At 33.8% G+C, this 20,462-nt stretch overlaps 1 protein-coding gene across 5 annotated transcripts in view; it reads right to left on the minus strand.

Annotated features, from left to right (window-relative positions):
* Positions 1–20,462, minus strand: part of PPP2R5C (protein phosphatase 2 regulatory subunit B'gamma) — a 202,231-nt gene that overhangs the window by 164,690 nt on the left and 17,079 nt on the right. For all 5 annotated transcript variants that reach the window (XM_051978353.1, XM_051978355.1, XM_051978356.1 and 2 more), the window contains one exon: positions 7,120–7,279. In XM_051978353.1, coding sequence (XP_051834313.1) covers positions 7,120–7,279 — 160 coding nt within the window. The remainder of the gene's footprint in view (positions 1–7,119; positions 7,280–20,462) is intronic.

Here is a 20,462-nt window from a genome sequence, read left to right on the forward strand (position 1 = left end):
TGTTTGTACAAAACCTTTTTAATTTAATTAATCAAAATTACCCATTTTGTATTTCATTACGTTCTCTAGTTATTCTTTGGCCATAAATTCCTCTCTTCTCCACGGATCTGAGAGGAAGGCTATCCTTTGCTTTTCTAATCTGCTTATAGTATTCCCCTTGATGTCAATTTAAATCATGAATCCATTTTGACCTTATCCTGGTAATAGGGTATTAAGATGTTGATCAATGCCTAGTTTCTGCCATACTATTTTCCAGTTTTCCCAGCAATTTTTGCCAAATAGTGAGTTCTTATCCCAGAAACTGGAGTCTTTGGGTTTATCAAACACAAGATTACGGTAGTCATTGGCTATTGTATCTTGTGAACCTAAACAATTCTACTGATCTAATACCAAATGGTTTTTAATGACTACTTCTTTATAATATAGGTTTAAGTCTGGTAGAGCCAGATCACCTTCCTTTGCATTTCTTTTCACTAAATTCCCTTGAATTTCTTGAACAAAAGGTTCTTTCAGATAAAATTTGTCATTTATTTATTTTTTATTTTTAGCTCTATAAAGTAATTTCTTAGCAGTTTGATTAGTATTGGCACTGAATAAGTAGATTTTAGGTAGAATTTAGGTAGAATTGTCATTTTTATTTTGTTAGTTTGGCCTACCGATGAGTACTTCCAAATGTTTAGATCTAACTTTATTTGTGTGAAAAGTGTTGTGTAATTTTGTCCCAATAGTTTCTGACTTTGTCTTGACAGGTAAAACTCCAAAATATTTAATATTATCTATAATTATTTCAAATGGGATTTCTCTTTCTATGTCTTGTTGCTGGACTTTGTTGATAACATATAGAAATGTTGATGATTTATGTAGGTTTATTTTATATCCTGCAACTTTGCTAAAGTTATTGTTTCTAGTAGTTTTTAAATTGATTCTCTGAGATTCTACAAGTATACCATCTCATCATCTGCAAAGAGTGATAATTTTGTTTCCTTGTTACCTACTCTAATTCCTTCAAATTCTTTTTCTTTTCTTATTGCTAAAACTAATATTTCTAATATAACATTGAACATTAGTGGTGATAATGGGCAACCATTTTCCACTCCTGCTCTACCTCTGCTCTTGTTGAGTCAAACTCATTTTATAGAGATGAGGAAACTAAGGCAAACAGGGTCACACAGCCAGTAAATGTTTAAGGCTAGATTTGAACTCATGAAGCTGTCTTTCTTATGTCAAGCCCAGTGCTCTATAACCATTGTATCAAAAAACCCGATTTCAAATTCTCGCTTTGATGGGAGCTGCATGTGTGACCATGGACAATCATTTAGCTTTTCCAGGACTTAAGTTTTCTCATATATAAAATGAAGGAGGAGTTAGGCTAGGTGAAACTTTTCAGGTTCTTTCCAGATCTAAAGTAATAATTCTATGATCAATGAAAAATCATCAAGGAAAGGTAAGAGGAAACAAGAAAAACAAGTCATAGTGGTTGGTAACTCCAGAAAGGAAATTTGAGAGTTTTGTGTTGACTTATTAACAACGGAGGGATCTACTAATCTTCTGGGAATATGAATATAGGATGTGACTGAGTAACTCCCAAGGCTTATCAAACTGGATAACTAACTTCTATTGGTTTACATAGGCACAAAAGACTAGAAAGCATCTAAAAATCATTGTGCTAAAATGTGTATCTTTGAGGGCAATTGCTGCCAAGTGCTTCGGCTGAGAAAAGCAGATTTACAAGGTGATTTAAGCAGGTTAAAAAGATATGTATTTCTTGACCTTTTGTTTAAAATATAAGAAATGCCGACTCCTGATCAGGGATAGAATGTATCTAAGAAAAACCATTAAGAAGGAATGTTTTTATATAACAACAAATAGTATTGTTAAAAAATGGTTTTGAAAGATATAAGAACTTTGATTAATGTAGCAACCTACCACCTCCTAACAAGTAATGGATCCAGAGTGAAGATTGAGACTTTTTGGGGGTATATCCAATGTGTAATATCATTCTGCTTGACTGCACAGATTTATTACAAAGCACTTTTTTTTTCTTTCTTTTTCAACTGAGGGGAGCAGATGTAAGAGGGATTCTTCTCCTATCTTCTCAATGGATTTTGGTTACTTGAAAAAAAATAAAGAAATGACAATGGCAAGGCATCAACACTTAAAAAAAAAACTGAAAAATTGTATTTGCCTGAAGTCTTGTGAATCTCATGAAAAGAGTTTAAAACTGAAAATGAAGGAAGAATGAGAAAATTTAGATATATCTGTCAAGATAGATACACCAAAATATGAGACCATATCTTTTGAGGATCTGTTAGCGATTAATCTGATCCCAGCATTTTATAGATGAGAAACTAAATGACTTAGACAAGTCACAAGTTAGAAAGTGGCAGAGCCAAGATTTGAATCCAGGTTCTCTACACCTAAATCTAGCACTTTTTACAACATATTTAAGAATAGCAGGTCACATCCCAAAATCCAAAGGTGGCAAAATCTAAGAGAGAAGCCAGCAGACTTAGTAGAATGAGAGATCCGTGATTGGATAAAAGGTGGTTGGAAAGTAGTCTTAAATATTAAGTAGATATATATGCATGTAAGAAATTCAGGAACTGTAGTCAGAAGAAACATAATAGAAAGCATACGAATGAAGATCAATAGAAAAAGAAATAGAAATAATAATGTTATAGACATATACTATCAACTTCTTAAAAAAGAATGAAATAAATGAAATGTTTAGGAAACAGAAACCTAGCATGGAAGCCTCATATAGGATGAAGACTAGAGCTTTCTGTCTGTAGCATAGCAATTTATAATTTCTTAATTAACCTTAATAGTAATTTTATTCTTTTAGAAGGAAAAGCTGATCTTCATCAATGAGAAAAAATTGGGAGAAACTGTAGTAAGTGACTGTTTTTAAAATTTGTAAGAGAAAGAAAGAAAAGCTAGGCATGGTGGCAGAGCCTTCCTGGACATGCAACCCATGAATCTCAATTTCCTGTGAAATGAAGAGACCGCACTAGCTATCTCTATAGGTTTCCCTTTTCTGGCTTTAACAATGATTTTCTAAGTATGTTTTTGTAAGTATGAGGTATTTTTTAAATTAAAGTCATAATTTACACAACATTTAGACTAAAAAGTAGACAGAGATGCAAAAAACTCTATTATTTATGGAAAAAATGCAAGTCAGTAGCTGATTTCAAAGAAAGTATCAAGAGAAAAAAAACTTTAAGATTTAATAAAGCCTTTTCTTTTCTGTACATTAATACAGTGTGTTATTTATGGGCTCCTCTGATTATAATATGCATTTCCTTCTAGATTAATATATCACAAACATCCTTAGTACACATCATAAACTATACGTATGTCACTGGAGAACCAACCTAGCTAAATCTGAAGAGATTACTCATCAGGCTGGCAGAAAGGATAAATTTTTCTCCAACTGCAAGTCTATTAAATGCTAGAGTGGCTGCAACATGTGCATTTGTTTGGAGAGCGAAGCAGAGAAAGATGCTTACTCATAAAGATAAAATCAAGAAACTTTATGGTATTAAAGTAAATAGCATGAAAAATAAATATCATTTAGATTATGGGATCATCTGTCAGAGGATAACTATAACTTGTATTGATTCATAAAGAAAAAAGTCTTTTAAGGTTAAACTTAAGTCCAACAAGCAATATATGTATGCTTTACTCAAAGCAATTCAGTTGTATGACTAAAAATAGATTTCCTGGCATTCTGATGTCCACACCTAAGCTCTCAATATAAGATCACAATACCAGAATAACTTTTTAAATGGTAAACAAGTGGGAAGAGAAATGAATAAATAAATATGTAAAACTCTTATTTTATAATGTGCCTATGCGTATTCTAAAATACCAAATCAATAAGATAAAATTTTTTATCACTCAAGTGAGATAATTTCACATCGGTATAATCACCTCCTTAATGATCATCAGAATATTATAATTTTCCACAAGTATACAGTAAAACTGGTAATTGTAAAATTTTCATAAGTGCTTTTTACAAATGCAACTTGCCCGACTTAAGACATTTAATAATACCATACTGAAAAAAAGACATTAAGAATGATAATTTACAAATATAAATTAGTCTTTTTAAACTTTATCCTTATCCTATTATCAACAATTATTTTGAGCTAAAAACAAAAAAAATCAAAACAAAAGAAAACATGATTTTTTTGGTGTTCTTTTCACAAGTATGGTAACATCCAGAATCTAACCTTTATCTTAAATATTCTATTTCCTTAAGACTGCTGAAATTTCTCTATCTGACTTAATCTTATAGACATACTTATTCATGTTATCCAAATTCAATTTGCTTATTTCCTTATTCTCTATCTCATTTTTTCTTTTCTCAAGCTTTCTAACAACTATCCCTTTTTCTCTATTCACTAAGCTGAGAATCTTGCCTTTTACTTTACTGAAAAAAAAGTCAAGGTCATTTGCTCTTTTCCTTTTCTCTTCACATCAAAACTCTTGAAAGCATCCCCTACTTTTTCCTCCTTACTTCCCCAGTGTCTCATAATAATTCCCCAGTCTCTTTTTGGCTCTTTTACTTGACAAGGAAAGTTCCTTATCTGCACTTGATCCCATCCTCTCCCACCTTCTCTAGCAGATTGCTCTCTCAATCATCCCTCCTTCTCTTGGATCTTGTCTCTTATGACTCTATTTCAAACATTATCAACTCTCCCCTCATCCTTAAAAATATTTACTAGACTTCACTCTGCCCTCAAACCATCTCTCATTCTTTTCTAAATCAAACTCCAAAGGGAAAAAAATTGTCTAGACTTGTTTTCACATTTTCTCAAATTGATTCCTTTGTAACCTCGCTTCCACAAGACAAATGGTCCTCCAAAATGACCAACAATCTCTTAACTGTCAAATTTGATCTTTTCTCATTCCTAATCCTTCTCTCAGCTGTTTGATTCATTGACATTGTGGGTCATACTCTCTTCCACACTCTTTGAGTTTTTGTAACACTGCTTTCTCCAGATTAGCTTTCTATCTATTTAATCATTCCTCCTCTGTGTCCCGTTGGTGGTTCATCACCACATCATCTTCAAACTGTGGAGGCAACTTTCCTAAAGACCTAAAGACTTTCTTGGGGTCCTCTTCTCTTTACACACTTTCTCTCTGCAATCTTATCAGCTCCTATGGGTTTAATGAACTATGCAGATGACTTCCAAATCAACATCTCTAGCAACCATTTCTTCCCTGAGCTTTAGTCCTCTATCATTAATTGCCTGATGGACATTTCAGACAGGGTGCTCCAAAACACATCTCAAATTCAAACATGTCCAAAATTGAATTCATTATCTTTGTCCCCAAATCTACTGCTTTTTCACTTTTTTTTTTAATTTCTACTGAAAGCACCACCAGATTTCTAGTATCCCAAGGTAGCTCCCAGGATAATCTTGATTTTTATCAACTCCTTCTTCTCTTTCCCTCCACGTCTCTGGATCAGTTTGTCAAATCTTACTGTCTCTACCTCTTTTCAAATCTGATCTCTTCTATTGCCAGAGACAATCGACTTCATTTTAAGTTTAGGTTCCCTTCATTTCTCAATTATATTATTATAACAGCCTCCTATACAGGTTTCCTGCACACTCTCCCTCCTTAAGCAGACTTAACTGCTGGGACTTTGAACAAGGTCACATCTTTATGAGCTTCATATGTAAAATGAAGATTAGGTGATTTTTGAAGTTCCTTCCAGTTCTAAATATATGATCTTATGATCTGTAAAGTGAACATCAAAATATTTGTATAAATACCTTTGAAGAATTGTGAGGAAAACACTTTTTAAGTTTTAAGTATGAATTATCATTGTTATCACTCCAGTTTACAATTTTGCAATGATGTAAAGTTCACCAAGCACTTTATTCCCAACAACAAATGTGGTAGAGAGTGTCTAGTTGAAAAGGTTAAAAAAAAAACCCTAACCTCACTAATCCTAGCAATATTCCAAAAATAATGTTTTAGGAAGCGAGTGAAAATTAAGTTCAAAAACTTTTTAGCCCATTACCATGCAAAACCACCTCAATGAGGTTTGGGTAGAATGTGTATAAGTACTATATTAAGGGATTTCAAAAAAGATTATCTTTATTTTGAGGTACTTATTTAATCAAGCTAGTGAGAGACAGGCATGATGATGGAAAGGAATTTTGAAAGAATTTTCTTCTTTATACATAATACATTTTCATCAAGAAAGCAGGCATTATGCATGTTCTCTTGCATAATAACATAATTGCATCAATCTATATAAAAATGAAATTCTACTTAACTTTGAAACCATTAATAAATAACTAGTCTGTTAGCATCAGCCGAGAAACTTTTCTATAATCCTTATGGAATCTTAAAACAATTGGGCAGAACTATTTGCAAATGTGAGAAGATTAAAAGGTTGTTAACAAATTATGAGCTACAAGTACTTAGCCCAGATTTTTAAAAAAATTAATGATGCATAGGCAAGAAAATTTTAATTTGAGAAAACAAATTTATGAATTTCCACTGTTCTTACAAATGACCAAAGAATAATCTTTGTTTTTTTTGTTTGTTTGGTTTTTATTTATTTTTTTTTTTTGCTAAGACAATTGGGGTAAAAAGTGACTTGCCCAACGTCACAGAGCTAGGAAGTACTAAGTAAATCTGAGGCCATGTTTGAACTCGGATCCTCCTGACTTCAGGGCTGGTGGCCACTGTGCCACCTAGCTGCCCTTCCAATGAATAATCTTATACTTTCCTTAATAATTCACTCTTGTTCATGGGGGGAGAGGGAAAACACAACAGAAGCACTAAAAAACCTTACCTTTCTCCTTAGTACTATTTGTAATAGAAAGACCTACATTCACTTGTGATCATATTTCCATCTTTAGTAGCTATTAAGCTTTTAGCAGCTATTACCTATTTCTGCAACATTTTTTGTCAAAATAATTTAAATTATTATGTACATAAGAGAGATACATTCACTCTAAAATAGATACTGAGAGGGAAATTTTATAAAATACAAAAAGAAAAGAATCACAAATGATGACAAAAGATCATTAATATTCTTTTTTCCTTCCCCTAGAAGATAAACATTGACAAGGTAAAAATATTGAAAAGTACCTTTTAAAGCTGGTAGTTTTTGTAGTTCCCTGTTATTGCTAACATTAAACCTTGAAGTACTTAGGCGTTTTTCTTTTTTCACTATAGGTTGTGGAGTAGGTAGTTTCATTTTAGACAATGTAGTTTGGGAAGGAATAATGCTGTTTTTCTTGATGGAAATCTGTTTTTAAGATAAAAACAAAACAAAATTGTATATTTAAAAGCTGTTCTTGCAATTTGTAGCATAAAGATTCAGAAAACAATTTTTGACTTAGTCTGTCTTATTCCTTCATTAATTATTTCACTATATTCCAAGTTAAACATTCTCTTCTAATGACTACTGTCTGCACCATCAACCATCATGATTTTCAAAAAAAAAAATTTGTACTTATTTTACAAAATCTTTTTGTATTAAGCCCCCTCATACATTCCTTTTTATCAGATATAGTTTCTGATATTCAAACCAGAGAGAAATAAAGTAGAGAATAAACCATTCTCAATGAATACTGATTTTGAAATTGATGCAAAAGATTTAAAGAAAATCTTAGTAATAAGAATAGTGATGTATCCAAAAAATTATTTCATGACCAACTTGGATTGATATTAGAAAGACAATAATACATCAATATTAGGAAAACAATTATGAAAACAACAAACAGCAAAGGTTTACATAGGCACAGAAATGTCTGATAAAATAATGCACTGATTTATGTTTAAAACCCTAAAAAACAAAGACATGGAAAGATCCTAATTTTAATATGATCAAAAGTAAACATCTAAAACCAAAATCTAGTTATTGGTGGGGGTTTCTTGGCAAAGATATTGGAGTGGTTTGCCATTTTCTTCTCCAATGCATTTTACATATGAGGAAACTGAGTCAAACAGGGTTAAGTGACATGCCCAGCATCCCACAGCTAGTAAGAGTCTGAAACTGGATTTGAACTATGAAGCTTAGCCATCATGATGTCAAGCCAGTGTGCTTACCTTGCTGAATTTCTTGAATAAATTAGTAGGACATAAAATAAATATCAAATAAATAAATAAAATATCAAAGTAAATCTGCAAATGCAATTAGTATATTACTTTGAAATAACAGACTAGCAAGCTGGCCTTAGAGTCAAGACTTGAGTTTAAGCCCTTTCTCTGATAAAAATTGATTATATATTGATTATATTTAGCCAGTGCCTCAGACAAACCCTCCAAGGATAAAAGTAGCAGGGGGATAGTCAATAATACCCGAGTCTGTGCCAGGCCTTTTAAAGTAAAAAACAAAACAAAACAAGGCAGTAAAGTGGCACAGTGGATAGAATGCTGGGCCTGGAGTCAGGAAGAAATGAGTTCAAATCCAGCCTTAGATACTCACTGTGTGACCCTGACCAAGTCACTTTTTCTCTGTTCGTTTTAATCCAATGGAGAAGGAAATCACTCCACTGTCTTTGCCAAGAAAACCCCCTGGATAGAAATGGTATGCTGTGGTCCACAGGGACATAAAGGATTGGACATTATGAATATTTGAACAACAACAAATAAGGCAGCACTGGAAGGCAAAGATAAAAAAAAAAAAACAGTTCAAATTTGAGAAGCTTATATTCTATCAGGGTAGCCAACGTATATATGTATGCTCATGTTTGCAGAAAAATTACAGAACACAAAATAAATATAAGGCAGAGAAGGAAGGAGAACCCTACAAGTTGAGGAGGGGATAGGAATCAAAGATTCATGAGGAAGGTGGCACTTGAGCATCACTTTGAAGGGGAAGAGAGATTCTATGATGTGAAGATAAAGTGCTTTCCAATTATAGGGGACAGTCAGTACAATAGGCATAGAGATGAGAATTTCCTTTGACAATAAAATCTTGGACCAAACCTCTTCCCCCCAAAAAACCAAAAAAAACCAAACAAACAAAAAACAGAAGTTACAGAAATTCTAAACAAAATATTAACAGAATATATAAAATACCTGGGAGTTTCCTTTCAAGACACATTTAGAACTCCTATAAACACTGCTACAAAATAATCATAACAAAAACAAAGGCAGAAATTTATTGTTCATGGTTAGTTTATACATCAATAAAAGAAAAACTTATTTAATTTATTTAAATTAATTTACAGATTTAGTTATTAAGTTAAATTAAGATTTAAACTTTTTTTTTCAATGTCATTGACATTTTTAAAAATAACTTTTTATTTACAAGTAATATGCATGGGTAATTTTACAGCATTGACAATTGCCAAGCCGTTTTTTCCAATTTTTCTCCTTCTTCCCCCCATCCCCTCCCCAGATGGCAGATTGACCAATACATATGTTAAATATGTTAAAGTATAAATTAAATACAGTATTAGTATACATGTTCAAACAGTTATTTTGCTGTACAAAAAGAATCGGACTCTGAAATAGTGTACAATTAGCCTGTGAAGGAAATAAAAAATGCAGGCAGACAAAAATAGAGGGACTGGGAATTCTATGTAGTGGTTCATAGTCATCTCCCAGAGTTCTTTCGCTGGGTGTAGCTGGTTCAATTCATTACTGTTCTACTGGAACTGATTTGGTTCATCTCATTGTTGAAGAGGGCCATGTCCATCAGAATTGATCATCATATAGTATTATTGTTGAAGTATATAATGATCTCCTGGTCCTGCTCATTTCACTCAGCATCAGTTCATGTAAGTCTCTCCAGGCCTTTCTGAAATCATCCTGTTGGTCATTGCTTACAGAACAATAATATTCCATAATATTCATATACCACAATTTATTCAGCCATTCTCCAATTGATGGGCATCCATCCACTCAGTTTCCAGTTTCTGGCCACTACAGAGAGGGCTGCCACAAACATTCTTGCACATATAGGTCTCTTTCCCTTCTTTAAAATCTCTTTGGGATATAAGCCCAGTAGTAGAATGCTAGATCAAAGGGTATGCAGTTTGATCACTTTTTGAGCATAGTTTCAAATTGCTCTCCAGAATGGCTGGATGTATTCACAATTCCACCAACAATGTAAAGGATTTAAACTTTATAGAATTAGACAAAATAAAATTCATTCGTGGCAATAAAAGGTTCAGAATCTCAAATGGAAATAATGAAAAATGTAGGCATAAAGAGAGCATAGCACTAACAAATCTAAAACTGTATAATAAAAGCAGCAGTACTCAAAAGTACTTGATACTATTTAAAAAGTAGACCAGAGGAACAGGTTAGATAAGCTTCAGAATATGATAAATATAGTAGTAGTATTTTATAATTATTCATTCAATAAACATTTCTAAATTACATGCTGTGTAGGTTACTATGTAAGGTTCTAATGATACAAATACAAAATCGAACAATTCCCACACCCTCAAGGTTCTTACATTATGAGGGGTATGGGAAAAAATAAAAAGAGATAAATAAATACAAACTAATCAGTAAGAAAACAAAAATTAAGGGGCAATAATCCAAGTACCACCTTCAGTGGTGCCATTTTTCTCTGGGCCCTTTTTTCCTTTTCCATACATTCTTTTTCAATGATCTCAGCTGACTTCCATATCTCTGTGTCCAATCCAAATCTCTATAAAAAATTCCACCTGAAGAGAGGATGGTCAGGAAAGCAGCTTTTTGTTATAAGCCAATCATGCCCCTAACACTAGCAATATTTGGAGTATAGCTTATTAAATGCTTACTACACATAGAAAGAAAGGCAAAAGACAGTGTATTATCAAGGAGCTCACAGTCTAATGGGGAAGAAAATATGTAAACAAGTACATATAGTCAAGGTATATACAAGATAAATTTGAAATAATCAACAGAGGGAAGGCATTAGCATTATGGGGATTGGATTTTTGCTGAGACTTGGAGGAAGACAGGAAAGCCAGATGGTAAAAATGAGGAGAATACTAAACATGGAAGACAGCCATAGAAAATGTTAGGATTTGAGAAGATGGAATACCTTGTCTGAAGAATACCAAAGAGGCCAGGGTCAGTGAATTGTATTTGAGTACCTGGAGGGTAATGGGTATGGTATAAGGCAGATGATAATTGGAGAAGTGGAAAGGGCAGGGCAGGTTATGAAGAGCACTGAATGTCAAACAGACAATTTAAAATCTGACTCTGGAGGAGATAGCTACTGGACAGGGTGGGCAGGGGTGTGTATAATATGTTAGATCTTTATTTTAGGAAGATCACTTTGACAGCTAAATGGAGAATGGTATAGAAAAGAGAGAAACATTGAGGACCTACACTAAAATGATGGCAATGTCAGTATCAGAAAGAGAGAAAGGAATTGTAAGAGATGTCAAAGTAAAATCAACAAATATTGGAAACATATTGAATATGACAAGAATGTGAAAAAAAATAAGAAAAAATGTAATTTAAATAACTCCATGGTTTCTCCTCTTGCCCATCAAAAGAAGGGATTTTAAAAAGAAACAAGAGGGGTACATTAATATTCAGTTAATACTGTGAATTGATACATACATTAATATTCTATTAATAATACTGTGAAATGATATAATCATTCTGAAAAAGCCTGAAGTTTCATGCAAGACAAGCCACCAAACTTGTTGATAACCTAAAATTATGTAACTTACTACTAGGTTATATGCCCCAAAGAGATGCATGATTAAAACAAAAAAGATCCTGTGTATCAACAAACTAATTTAAAGCAGCATTCTTTTTAGTTGAAAAAAAAAAAAAAAGAAGCAAAATCAATACCCACTGAGGAATAATTGAATAAAATGTGGTATGTAAATATAATAAATTATTGCCAATCAATCAATCAATATTTACTTTTATTAAGTGACTACTAAATGCCAAACAAAGCACTAGGAACACAAAGCAGTCAGATAATCTTTGTTCTAAAGAGGTTCACTGTATAATAGAAGAGACAACAAGAATTATGGACAAATAAATTATATGCAGGACAAATTAGAGATAATCAGCAGAGGAAAGGCACTAGAATTAAAAGGGATTGGGAATGGCTTCCTGTACAAAATGGGATTTTAGTTGCCATAAGAAGTTATTTATGTGAAATAATTCAGAGAAACATTGGAAGAATTCCATGGTGTAATAGTAAAGTAGAACCAAGAGAATATACACAATGGTGTGACTATTATGTAACAGACAATATTAAAAACAACTTAACCTTGATTAATCGTAATTATTATTTTCACTACTGGAAAACTGATGAAACGAACTTTCCTTTTCTCAGAAGAGGGGAGGGATTATGGATGCAAAACTGATGAAACAAACTTTCCTTTTCTCAGAAGAGGGGAGGGATTATGGATGTACTATACAGCACACACTTGTCAGAAGCAGTTGCTATTTTGGTTGCCTTTGCTAAATGTTTGAAAAAATAAAACACTCCACACTATCCAATTCTTTGAATTTTTTTTTCTCTACACTTGCTAACTGATCCAAAAATGTCAACTAATAGTGGTTGGAAGATGGGTGGGTGGTTAAGTTTTATTGGTCTACCATTGTAAGAAACAATAAATAAAAAGAATGAATTCACATATAAAATTTACATGAACTGATGCACGGTGAAGTCAGGAAAACGACTACAATAATGTTAACAAAATCTATCAGTAAAGATATCCATCTTCAGACTATAAAGACTTTATCTTGTTCTCAGTAAACAGATGAGGAGGAAAACACTTCCTCCCTCCTCTTGTAGAGAATTGTGAGGGTAAACAGTGATTTTACTTAATTTTTAAAAGCTTTTTATTTTCAAAGTATATGCAAAATTTTCAACATTCACCCTTGTAAAATCTAATTTTCCAAATTTTTTCTCCCTTTCTTCTACTCCCTCCCTTAGATGGCAAAACATATGCAATTCTTCTATACATATTTCCACAATTATCATACTGCACAAGAAAAGTCAGATCAAAAAGGAAAAAAATGAAAAAGAAAACAAAAAACACTGCTTAATTATTTTCTTTGATAGTTAAGGATACGTCAGCAAATGACAGCTGTGGGATCTTGGGCAAATCATAACATTTTGAGCCAGTTTCCTTATTTAAAGAATAGTGATAATAAAACCTAAGTTGGAGATTATCAGATAAGAAAACACAGACACACAGACACAGACACACACACACACACACACACACACACACACATATACCCCCAGATAAAAAAACACACACAGACACAAAGACACAGACACACAGACACAGACACAGACACAGACATAGACACACACACACACACACACACACACCCTACTTGTAAATTGTGATCTAGGTGGTTTTTTTCCTTCTAGTAAAATATCCCCTTACTAAACAAAACTAAGTGGGAGGAAAAAAATCCCAATTTATTCTCTTAATACCTCTAAAAACTATTTCATTTAAATAATTAATCTTGTTTTCACATGTTTAGCTGATGATGCAGTAGATAAAAGACCAAATATGGAGTCAGAGAGACCTGACATTTCAACACTTACTAGCTGTGTAACCTTGGATAAGTAATTTAACCAGTCAGCCTCAGTCTCTTCATCTGCAAAATGGGAATAATAATAGCCTTTAACTCCTAGAATTATTATGAGAATCAAATGAAATAATAATAGTATAGTGCTTAACATAAAGCCTGGCACAAAGTCAGGAAGGTATATCAGCTCATTATGAAAACAGCTTACAAATAAATAGAAATGTCCAAGAGTGGAATGAACTAACATGTTCAAATAGTGAGTATCCCCTGTCCTTAAGTACCTAAGCAGAGGAAGATTGAACACTTGGGATATTGTTAAGAGAATTCCAACATGGAATGGGCAATCTGATCATATGAACATTGGAATCCTTTTCAACTTTCTATAATTCTATGTTACTTATAGAACAAGGGTTATTAATCCCTTCCATTGCATTTATTCATTATCAAGTACCTGCCACATGCAAAACAGAATTGTGATACAAAGAAGAAAGAAGTATAGTCTTTATCCAAATAAGATTTTAACTAACGAAATAAGACAGATACACAGGGCTGAACAAGTGTCATAAGACAGGTACAAAATGCCATGAAGGTTAATAGGACAGATGTTACTCCTGGCTTGTAGTGCAGAATGAACAAATCAGCAACGATTTCATCAAAGAGTAATCAATGTTTGAAACAGACTGAATTACTAAGATGCTGAATGGTTTGTTTTGGATTTAAACAGATTTCATTCTGTCATTTTTGAGATTATTGCTTATCTTAGGCACCATCTGTAAAAGGTTCTAATTCCTTTTGTTCCCTTGGATTAATGAAAACTAATATTGATAAAATACTTTTAAAGTTTGTACAATATTTTACACATAATAGCCTGAGTCACATAACAACCCCATAGGGTAAGCACCAAAAGCATTATTACCACTATTTTTCAGATGAAAAATCTAACACTTAGAGAGTTAAAGTGACAACCCAAGTCTTCTTGATTCCAAATATCATATCCCCTATACCAAGTGTATATCTAAAGGAGGAAAACTCAGCTCAGTCCCAAGAAATGTCACATCATGTGTGATATGACAATTCACATGTCTGATCGGGAAAATCTTAACTTGGGGTTTGCAGATAGACTTCAGGAGATTCATAAACTTGGATGGAAAGAAGATTTTTTTCTTAAAGTTTTTTATTTTAAAATAATTTTTAATTTTTGGATAATTTTTAGCATTAATCCTTGCAAAACCTTATATTCCAAATTTTTTTCCTTCTTTTCCCTCATCTTCTCCCCTAGATGGCAAGTAATCAAATATGTTAAATGTGTAATCCTTCTATCCATATTTCCACAATTATCATACTATACAAGGAAAATCAGATCAAAAAAGAAAAAATAAGAAAAAAAAAACAAAATGCAAGCAAACAACAACAAAAACAGTAAAAATACTATCCTGTGATCCATACTCAGTTCCCATACTCTTCTGGTGTAGATGGCTCTTTTCATCACAAGATCATTGGAACTGGCCTAAATCACCTCATTATTGAAAAGAGCCACATCCATTTGAACTGATCATTGTATAATATTGATGGTGCTGTGTACGTGATCTCCTGGTTTTGCTCATTTCACTTAGCATCAGTTCATGTAAGTCTCTCCAGGCCTCTCTGAAATCATCCTGCTGATCATTTCTTATAGAACAATAATACTCCACAGCATCCATATACCATAAATCATTCAGCCATTCTCCAACTGATGGGCATCCATTCAGTTTCTAGTTTCTTGCCACTACAAAAAGTGCTACACTTCAAACATTTTTGCACATGTGGGTCACTCTTCCTCCTTTATGATTTCTTTGGGATACAGACCTATTAGAAATACTGCTGGATCAAAGGGTATGTACAGTTTGATAACCTTTTGGGAATAGTTCCAAATTGCTCTCCAAAATGGTTGAATCACTTCATAACTCCACCAACAATGTGTTGGTGTCCCAGTTTTCCCACATCCCCTGCAACATTCATTACCTTTTCCTATCATCTTAGCCAATCTGAGAGGTGTATAGTGAGTGGTACCTCAGTGCTGTCTTAATTTGCATTTCTCCGATCAATAGTGATTTAGAACACCTTTCCATTTCACTAGAAATTGTCTTAATTGAAGATTTATATCTTTATTTGTATTAAGATCTGTAATGGGCTGAAAGGCTTGAGTTGATGCACTGAGGTCCCAAGCACATGAGGCTAAATAGTAATTGGACTATACTCTATTAATATATAAGCTTGGAGAAAGAATGGCCCCCGCCTACTCTTTGTGCAAGTCCTGATGTGTTGTATAGGAAATGACGATTCTGGTGGGTGGAGGCAGGGGAGTGAAAAAGGAAGGGGAGGAGAGCTCAGGCCCACTTGCTCTGCTAGCTGTTTTGTTTCTCCTCTTCTTTTTTTTTTGCTTTTTGCTCTACCCACTGCTTTTTGCTGAGGCAGTTGGGGTTAAGTGACTTGCCCATGGTCACAACACCAGGAATTGTTAAGTATCTGAGGCTGGATTTGAACTCAGGTCCTCTTGACTTCAAGGCTGGTGCTCTATCCACTGAGCCATGTCCTCCCCTGGCCATTCTTTCTCCAAGCTTATATATTAATAGAGTATAGTCCAACTACTATTTAGCCTCATGTGGCTTGGGACCTCAGTGCATCAACTCAAGCCTCAGCCCATTACAAAGATCTAACTAAATCCAGTAACATTCCCTTCACTTATGCATTTAAAAAAACCAAGTATATTATTCTAAGAAGGGAACATAGGTTTTGCATCACTAACAATGGAATTAATTAACATACACAGACCAACTCAGAGGTTCACTGTATGGCAAGCTAACTCAGTCAGTTAGAATATGATGCTAATAATGCTAAGGTCATGAGTTCAAGCCCTGTTCAAATCATAAGAATGGAACAATACTGTCTTTTTTCCCCTTCAAATCTGTTTTATTTTTCAACATTGACTTTTGTAAAATTTTGAATTCCAAATTTTTCTCTCTCCTTCCCTTCCCTCCTCACTTTCTCCAAGAAAGCCTGCAATCATTGGAATAATATTTTAAAGTGACTCTGGGAAAGTAATTTAATCTTGTTAGCCTCAGTTTCTTTATCTCGATTACCTCTAAGGTTCCTTCCAGCTCCAGTATCTTATAATAACTGTATTTGTTGTTTATCTTCAATAAATTATCAGGTGAGCACAAGCTATCTCCTTTATCCTTAAGTCCAAAAGGATATAGATAGAACAAGTTCTTCAATTCAATTTGTAAAGATGAGTTGGAGAAGATAAAATTGTAAAGGAGGGTTGGAGGCCCCATCATAAAGGAGCTAAAATGCCATGCAAATAAAATTTAGATAGTATTTGGGGTAATGATGAGGTACTGACAGTTTTTAAACAAGATGACAGTTGTGAACTACAAAAATTAAATAGCCAAAGACAGGATATGGAATGATCTTCTTCAGCATGTGAGTTGACTGCTGCCACAGGTAGTGCTACAACTGTCACATTCACAATACAATTAATATTCCCCTCAACATCTTTCTCCTCCTTTCTACTTATCCAAGCCCCCACTTACCAACAGAAACAGAGTGAGCTTTGGCACATCTACCAACCTCTACTTTGTTGAGATAAATTTACAAAAATTTACAAAAATGATTAGGCAGAGCCAAATAGAGGAAATACCAAACGTATGCTCAAATGAATATTCTTATACAACATTTGAAAAAAAAGATTATTGTTTTTTAAAGCAGGAGTTACCAAACTATGGTAAAAGCCAAATCTCATCCATCAAATTTCCTTATATTTAAAATTGTAAAAATCATTCTTAGCTCATTGATATCTCTTAAGCAATAGTTTGGTGTCACCTAATAAGCTCTGAGCTTTTTTTTTTTTTTTAAACTAAAGGGCTATTAGTGTCATAAAATTAAAGGAAACCTAATTACATCAAATTTTATAAGATATGCTGGAAAAACTTTACAATTTGACATAATTATATCTCTTTACTGTTCTGTTTATCCTGTGGTTACCAATAGTTAAAGGCATAACTAGAAACTAATTTCTGAGTTTACCTCAGAAATTTTGTTTTGTTTTGTTTTTTATTAAAGCTTTTTGTTTTTCAAAACATATGCATAGATAATTCTGCAACCTAGATAATTCAAAACCTTGTGTTCCAATAACAGAAAGAGTGAAGATGCTATGTTGTGAACCACATTCAGTTCCCACAGTCCTCTTTCTGGATGTAGATGGCTCTCTTCATCACAAGATCATTGGAACTGGCCTGAATCATCTCACTGTTGAAGAGAGCCATGTACATCAGATTTGTTCATCTTATAATATTAATGTTGCCATGTACAATGATCTCCTGGTTCTGCTCATTTCACTTAGCATTAGTTCATGTAAGTCTCTCCAGGTTTTTCTGAAATCATCCTGCTTATCATTTCTTCTAGAACAATAATATTCCATAACATTTATATACCACAATTTATTCAGCCATTCTCCAACTGATGGGCATCTACTCAGTTTCCAGTTTCTTGCCACTATAAAAAGGGCTGCCATAAACATTTTTGCACATGTGGGTCCCTTTCCCTTCTTTAAGATCTCTTTGGGATATAAGCCCAGTAGTAACACTGCTGGATCAAAGGGTATGTACAGTTTGATAACTTTTTGAGCATAGTTCCAAATTGCTCTCCAGAATGGTTAGATTCGTTCACAATTCCACCAACAATGGGATTATCAAATGTCCCAGTTTTCCCACAACCCTTCCAAAATTCATCATCTTTTTCTGTCATCTTAGCTAATCTGAGAGGAGTGTAGTGGTATCTCAGAATTGTCTTAATTTGCATTTCTGAGTGATAACGATTTAGAGCATCCTGTCATATGACTAGAAATGGTTTCAATTTCTTTATCTGAAAATTGTCTGTTCATATCCTTTGACTATTTACCAATTCTTTTATAAAGAAATATCTAAAATGTTCCAAGGAGCTCTGCCATAATTACTGAACAAGAAAACAATGAAGGTATGGTGCTGAAGATACCAAGCTCACTAAGGGGATGGAGGAAAACACAGACAGTCAGGGCAACAGTGACCAACACAATCTTTTAATAAGAAAGTTGTGTGATAGTGGGGCTAATGTCAGCAGAAACTTTGTTATTGGAATGAACATTCAAAACCATAGAAAAGAGAAATTGTATCAGTGTTACTTAGAGCCTGTGTACCCCTCACCTATAGAGAAAAGGTCAATTTGAAGTTTACATTCCACTTTGCTAAGCAAACAGGTAGTAGCTGCTACTTTGGATTCCTCCCACATTCGTGATCTATGTTCCTCATGCAGCACTTATATGCAGCCTTGAATTAGTAACAAACTATTTTTTTAACACATATATTTCTAGATGCTAAAACAACTTTAACTCAAGGTAAATATATATTAATCTCCTACTATATGTGCAAGGTAAAGTGCTAAACAAGATTAATATAAAAACAAACAAAATTCTCTCAAGCTTATCACTTAGTATAGAGTAAATATAGTATTATAATTAATAACAGGTAGCACTTATAGCACTTTAAGGTGTGCAATGTGCTTTACACATTATTTCTTCAGATCCTCACAACAATCTTGTGAATTAATGTTATTTGTATTTATTTTTAACAAATGAGGAAACAGACTTTCCCAGGGTCACATATCTCTGTCTTTGAAGCAAAATTTGAAATTGGGTCTTCCTGACTCCAGCTCAGGGTCAAACACAATCTCCTCTGCCATATACAAAAGGAAATAAAATGCACAATAATTTCAAATAAGGAGGATGCTAGAAGTCAAGTCACTTCTCTCTGGTTCAATCTCTGCATCTGTGAAATGTGCAAGGTGTATCAGTTGATCTCTTAAATACTCTTCCAGCTCTAAAATCTCCTATTTTAACTTTTGGACTCAGCTTATTTCTAATGCTGAGCCTAGTATATATGGTCAAGGGATTGCTACCACACGTATCCACATGATATTTCTAAATATACATGTTCACAGATAGGTATATATGATTAGACCTAGAAGTCCCTGAAAAGTTAAAAAAAAAAAAAAAAAGCTATAATCTCTGAAGTCCTTTTAAGCCCTAGGAAGAAGGTGTAGAGACAATTGAGGATGGGAAAGTGCTTTGGAATTCAAGAAGCTATATGAGCCAGAGCAAACAGTCGTTCTGTGACCCTAGGAACAGGATAGGCCAACACAGAAAGACTTCAACTTTCCCACAAGGGGTAAGGGGCACAAGTGAAATAGCATATTTTGCCTTTTCCTGCTTTCTGTCTGGGCTGTTGAGATATACTATGTTTCAGACCCTGAAAACACACAATATTAATCCTAACAAAATTAACTGAGCTTAACTCTGGCTCCAGGGAATTTCTGAAACAATGAGCCCACAGAAGCTAGTACAAGCTAATGATACATATTCAGCAACAAACACATGTGACCTGCCTGCCACTTATTAAGTTCTGTGTAAACAAAATAAAAAACACACTCCTTGATCATTCTAGTATTCTCCACCCTATATTTTCCCTGGTAAGACCTCCATTTATTTATAAAATGAGAAAAATTAGGATTAGATTAAAGGTGAAGAGTGGAGTACTTGTACCAAAGAGGAACATCATCTGTATGTACTTTATCCCCTCAACATTTTGGGATGAAATAATGGAATGAGTGTAAATTCATGCTCTACCACCTTATACCAGAACTACCATCTGCTAAGTGTTCCTAATCCTCAGATTAGAATCAGAGTTCCTAACCTCAGGGCTCCAAAGATAAGAGAAGGCATGTATTAGTGGAGGAGTCAGAGATGAGGAGTGAACTATTACTCTACAAGTGGAGTACCTTTTGGATGTGTTTCATTGCTTCTACTTTGGAAAGAGGTTGTTTTTGTTGAGGAATTGGGGTCTTGCACAGTATATAATTTCAGCTTCAGCTCCAAGAGCTTAATCACTATCATC

The sequence above is a fragment of the Antechinus flavipes genome, chromosome 2, assembly GCF_016432865.1.
Source record: "Antechinus flavipes isolate AdamAnt ecotype Samford, QLD, Australia chromosome 2, AdamAnt_v2, whole genome shotgun sequence".
Classification (NCBI taxonomy): Eukaryota; Metazoa; Chordata; class Mammalia; order Dasyuromorphia; family Dasyuridae; genus Antechinus; species Antechinus flavipes.